We start from the raw sequence: 6000 nt of genomic DNA, 5'->3' as shown, positions 1-6000 counted from the left end.
TCTCCCAAAAACTTCATGAATAAGCCAAAGACCATGCAAATGAAATTCATGTCATGTAATGGTATGTTTGGAAAATACATGTTATAAGGATTAAAATGCAAAAAGAACCACTCATTTTGGAGTTTTGGTTTGAAAGTTATGTCCATTTGAATTTTGAAACACACTTTGCCATGATTTGACCATATCTCCTCAACCACACATGAGAAATTCATGATCTTGGACTTTTTGGAAATGGGAGAGAAAGATCTTCAACTTTCATGTTGGACAAAATTTCATTTGAAGCTTTCCTGATGATGTAATCTTGAGTTGAAGTTGATCCAAAACCTTTCCATTTTTGGAAAGTTCAAATTACAGGTCACTTGCTATTTTTGGAAAGTCTTGATCTGACCTCAAATTCTTCAATGTTGATGTTTGAAATGTCAAATGAGACTTGTTTGAACATGAATGAAACATCTCTAACCACTTCCCACCTCCAAATCCACAGTTGACTTTGCAGTTGACTTCTGTTCGCTGTGAAATTTGGCGAACAACCTCTGGTTTACCAAAACGTGTAGAATTGGGTCACTTGCAGGATCAACCACACAAATCCTAGGACATGTGCAAATCTAGATGGTCTCGAAGATGTCTAAAATCACTTTCATATCTTTCATTTCTGTTCTCTAAGTGTTTTACGTCGAAATATGTTGATTAAGATGTTAAGTAGAGGTAAATTTAACAAGATAACGTAAATGGCAGAAATTAACTGATGAAATGTAAAGTGTCGAAAAGTATAAAGTGCAGAAAGATAAATGACTGGAAAGCATAAAAGAGATTTGTAAAGACTTAAACTTTATAAAATAAACTTTGAAGGGATTGGTGTTTGTTTACACATACATTTTCCAAATATGACTCTTTTCTCTCACACGGGTACTTTGAGTGTTTTCAGGAATTTTGTATATAGTAATTCTTCACACCTTTTTTAGATAATAACTACCCTATATATACACAAATAACATAACTGTCATTAACGACTAAATCCTAAAACTATGACACATGGCTCTCCTCCTTTCGCCAGATGCTTCCACGCGTCTTCTGCCAAACGTCACAACCTTTTAAATTCAAATTTACTTTTAAGTCGAAGTGACGTCTTCCTTCAGGCTTTTGTCGAATTATCAACATACTGCAATGTCTTCCGTGTCTTGTCGAAAGTGCTTTTCCTAGGTGCAAACATCTTTGTCGAAATGACGAAACCTCCTTCTGGTCGAAGTGTCGAACCATACTAATCAAATCGTTTCAACCCATGTCATCATTTGTCGAAAACATCATTTCTTACACCAAATCTCATGGCGTCGAAAACGCACGTATACAAATTGCCCCCCAGCAAAGACGTTTCGACTGTTCGTTCTGGGAGAAACAGTCATTTGTTGTCAATCAGCGTTTTGATGCCATGTCACTTAAACCTCATTAAATGTAATTCTGATAATCTCAATTTCCAATGCAGATTCATCATTACACTTTCTCCAAAATGTCACGTCTAGCCCACGTTCAGAGTTCACTTCCATCATTTCCTCACGTCATGGTTTCTTTTCAACTTCCAACTCTTCATTATTCCCATCAGAGATGGCCACGTGTCCCACTAACACCATTACCATCTAAAACTTTTCAACATCTTCTTCCTATAAATACCCATAAACCTTTTCTTTAAACCCTTTCACGTTTCAGATTTCCTTATTTCATACCCATTTCTCAAGCTTTTCACATTTTCTGAGAAATCTTCTTCAGTTGTTTCAGCAATGGCGCCTCAAAAACCCTCAAGCAGTAAACACTCCAAGAAGAAACAAGACTCATCTTTTCCTCCTGCGCATGATTTAAAAGGGCCAATGACCATTGGAAATCAACAGTATGTTCCGGAACCTCCAAACGAAAAGGAAAAAGACTGCATTTATAAATCTCAGGTACTAATCCCTGTTCTTATTTCTGGAAATTATCACGCTATGTTAGGTCCCCTTCCAAACCCAGAGATTAAACCAGAGCGTTTAAGAGAGTTTTTTCCATCTTACTTTCACACAAAACCCATAGGCGCTGGAAGAAAACCTCAGCCTAAAGAGAAAGTTGTAGAACAGAAAGATTCATCAAGTTCGACAGATGTTGGAGAGTTGGACTTAGCCTATTTGAATTTTCCCAGGATATTTAGAACCTGCCCATGGTCGAAAGATCCTTGTGACTACATATCTTGGTTAGATAAAATCGAAAAAGTTAAAGGGTCTTTTTGGAAAGAAGTAGGCATTTTCGACCTTATCCAGTTGTCAAGAGTAGGACCCAATATCTGTCCAAATATGCTTTTGGCTTCTCTCTACTTTTGGGATAGTACTTACAACACCTTCCACCTTCCTTGTGGGATGGTTACGCCTACTCTTTTCGACGCAGCAGCCATTGTTGGTCTTCACCCCAATGGTATAGATTTCGACCCTACTGTCTTAAGTGAAGATACCATTGCCTTCGAGACTAGCCTTGCACCCTACTCCTTATTCATGTCCTATTACCATGATAAGAGTACCACTGAAGTTTTAGATGTCGAACATATAGCCTTTTTGACATTATGGCTGTCCAAATATGTGTTCTGTTCTCGCTCTCTTCAAGTTGCCAAGAGATTTATCACCATAGCCAATCAGCTTCATGCAGGCACGAAACTATGTTTGAGCGAAATGATTCTGGCGAATCTCTATGAATCTTTGAGCGAGAGCGTACATTTCTTAAAGAACACCAAAACCCAAGGGAAAATCAACTTGTCAGGACCTTTTTGGCTCTTGCAACTATGGCTCAATGCCACCTTTGAAGCCAATCTGCCTGTAGCACCAGAAATAGATGAAGAAGAAGTAAGCGATAGGACTGTCGAATGGCCAAGATTAGTGCTACTAACGCCAACTGACGAAGGAATCAGCCTTCGACAAGCTTTTAAAAGCTATGTTATGATGTTTGCTAAAAGGTATCAATTTACTTCGACCATGGCACCTTTTGCTGATAGAAAGATTGGACCTAAGTGGTTTACCCAACAACTGCCTCTGGAGATGCAAAAGGATGAAAATACATTTCTGAATGTTTGGGAATCATTCTTGACCCCTAGGCTCCTTTTTCTTATCGTAACACCACAAAAAATCAGGTTGCTTTGATAGTTTATCAACCCAACCTTGTTTCTAGACAGTTTGGTCTAATCCAAATCAAACCTCAACCTATATTCCCCAAAAAGGGGTCCATCATTTTTTATAACTCCCTTCACACTGAAGACGAAGGCAAAGAACTGTCGAAGAAACTAGCTGATGCTTCTCTCGACATTCGACCAGTTATTTTTCGACCATCATTCTTATGCACTCCTGAGTTTGATGAATGGTGGAAGGATTATTATTCCAACAAATTTTTCGACGTAGCTGCTTTTGCCACGCATTTGACAAATGCTTTCGCTTTTGTGCAGGATCGGACCAAAAAAGGTATTCAACGACATATTAAGGAAATACAGAAATTTCAAAAGTATTTTGAAACTGCGTATAGACCTGATGATCTTAGTCGAACCATATGTGAAGCAGCGGCTGAATTAAAACGCAAATTGACAGAGAAGTTTAAAAAACTGTCATTGCCTTCCAATCTTTCACCAGAGGCGCGCTATGACCTTGCTTTCAATTGTCATCCACCAAAGTTTCCTCCCTTGCCAACTGCTGACTTTGGGGTGGCGTTTGGTTTTCCACTTCCAGACTGGTTCCTTTGTGGGGATTTTATGAAAATTCTTCGTCAAAAGTATCAAAAACCTGCTGAGCGTGTGGTTCCGACTAAGTATCATCTGGGCGAATATCCAGGACACCTTCATATTGGAATAGAACACGTTCGCGTGGAAGATACCATTCTTGAAGGTGTTCACAGAAAAAATATGATTTTTCTTTCTGTTATTCTAACTGTCTTATCATGTATCTCTTATATTTGTTTCTGAATTTTATTTCTTTCCTTAGCCGTGAAGATCCCTGCTAAGAAAGCTGATGTCGAAGCGTCGCCCAGTACTGCTAAAAAGCCTTCGACAAAGGTGCAAAACTTTTTCTCTTCTTATTATTTTCCTTCCATTATTTGGAACTAACTGGCTTTGGCCTGTATGACTAGGTAAGTCGAAAACCCCCAACAATCCAAAAGAAAAAGAATGAAAAGGAGAAAGAAGAGGATAAAGTCCCTAATGAAGAGTCTGGTGATGAATCTCCAGAGTTAATCCCTCCCCCTCAGAAGAAAAAGAAACTCATGAAGGTCTCTTCCCAAAGGTCCATTGCTAACCCAACCAGGAAGGATCCTGCCAGTGCTTCCTCTGCCAAGCCTCAGTCGAAAGATATGGGGAGTGGGAAGTCCAGTTTTAATACTGAAATTCCTGAGGTAATTTTTATTTCGACAGCATATGTTTTACCTTTCCTACGCCTTTCCTTCTAAATCTTAGAATTTATTTTCAGGAACAAGTGGTTGTCGAAAAAACGCCTGAGAAAATTCTGGAGGAAATAGCCCCAGAGGCAGATGTCTCCGCAAGTGACCATGATATGCAAACCGTAGGAGAGTTCGACACCACTGTGGGTGAAGCCTCTGAAGACGAGTCTCCTCCTCATCCAGGATTACATGCTGCACCTCAGGGTGATGATATTGAAATGGAGGTTGTGGTCGAAGATACTCCTGAAGATGAAGCTGCCAGAGATGGGGACAATCAGTCGAAACGAACAGAGGTCGAGCATACTTCGACGCGAAGCACTCCACCTGCTCCTGACCGGGTCCAAGGGAGTAGCAAATCAACTGGTTCGACTAGTTTCTCTCGCGAGGAGCTTGAAAATCTCAAAGTGCAAAGACCTTTGGAGTATCTGAAAGCCATGCTTAGCACCCGTTTCAATTTCCAGGATTCTTCTCAGAGTAGTTCGACCACTTCTGGGGCGACTTCTGAAGCACCATCACTTGGCAGCCTTCTGACCAAGATCAAAACGAAAATTCTTGATGTCGATTTGTTTAAAGTCTTAGAAGAGAATTCCCTTGCTCAACTTAGTCTTAAGAAACTCTTGAAGCAAGTGAATGTTTTGGAAACTTCTGCTGAGATTGGAAGTTTTGTGATGGAGTTGATGACTCTCATTGACTTGGCCACTGCGGATCTCCATCGTCAAAGGGATCTTACCGCTCAAATCTCCTCCAAGTCTGAAACTCAAACTGCTGAATGGGATGCCGTTTCGACTTCGACTGACAAAGTTTCAAAATTGCAAAAGCTTTCTGAAACGTACGTCGAAGAAGTTGCTGCTTGCAATGACAATATTCAAAAATGGAAAACACAGATAGCAGCACTTCAAGAAAAAATCTCTCAAGAGGAGAAACGTAAGGCATCCATTCAGCAACCCGAACAGAGCGAGATTGACGAAGAATTGAGGGTGGGTATTCGACATGCAGAGAAAGCCCATCAACTTAGTCAGGAGATTGAGACTCTCTCTACTCACAAAAGTCTTTGTGATCATCGACTCCAACTCCAGAGGCAGAAGTTTGCCACTTTGAAGGATACTTTTGCCAATTTAAATTTTTAGTCGAATTTATTTTAGCAACTCTCAGCCCTGTGAGGCTTTCTTTGTAATAACTTTTGAATGCCATTTTTATTTGGCCCATCTTATCACAATTATGTTTTGCACTTATTCTGTTACTATTTTTATTTCCTGCAATGTAGGCTTATATTTTTTCAAATACTTGCCATTTATTCTTAGGATTCTCTTATCCTTCTCTATTTCTTCTATTTCATATGCGCCGTTTGAGAATGTTCTCAAAACCTGGAAAGGTCCTTCCCATTTAGGAGACCACTTTCCCATTAATTTATCTTTTCGATCCATAGGAAGGATTACTTTCCACACAAGATCACCTATTAAGAAGGTCTTGGATCTTACTTTCTTGTTGTAAAATCTTTCGACTCTCCTCTTTTGTCTTCTTATTAGGTCTAGCGCGCGCAACCTTTCTTCGTCTAAGTCAACTAGTTCGTCC

At 39.6% G+C, this 6000-nt stretch overlaps 1 protein-coding gene across 1 annotated transcript; it reads left to right on the top strand.

Annotated features, from left to right (window-relative positions):
• The first annotated feature begins 1772 nt into the window (after nt 1-1772).
• LOC127136736 (uncharacterized) lies at nt 1773-4906 on the top strand. The gene is made up of 4 exons (XM_051063263.1): nt 1773-1934; nt 4153-4383; nt 4458-4791; nt 4890-4906. Exons 1-4 carry the CDS (start codon nt 1773-1775, stop codon nt 4904-4906), a joined length of 744 nt encoding a protein of 247 aa, XP_050919220.1.
• The last annotated feature ends 1094 nt before the right edge of the window (nt 4907-6000 follow it).

This window comes from Lathyrus oleraceus, chromosome 4 (assembly GCF_024323335.1).
Source record: "Lathyrus oleraceus cultivar Zhongwan6 chromosome 4, CAAS_Psat_ZW6_1.0, whole genome shotgun sequence".
Taxonomy (NCBI): domain Eukaryota; kingdom Viridiplantae; phylum Streptophyta; class Magnoliopsida; order Fabales; family Fabaceae; genus Lathyrus; species Lathyrus oleraceus.
Note: the sequence above shows the minus strand (reverse complement) of the source record. Positions and strands in the feature narration are given on the sequence as shown.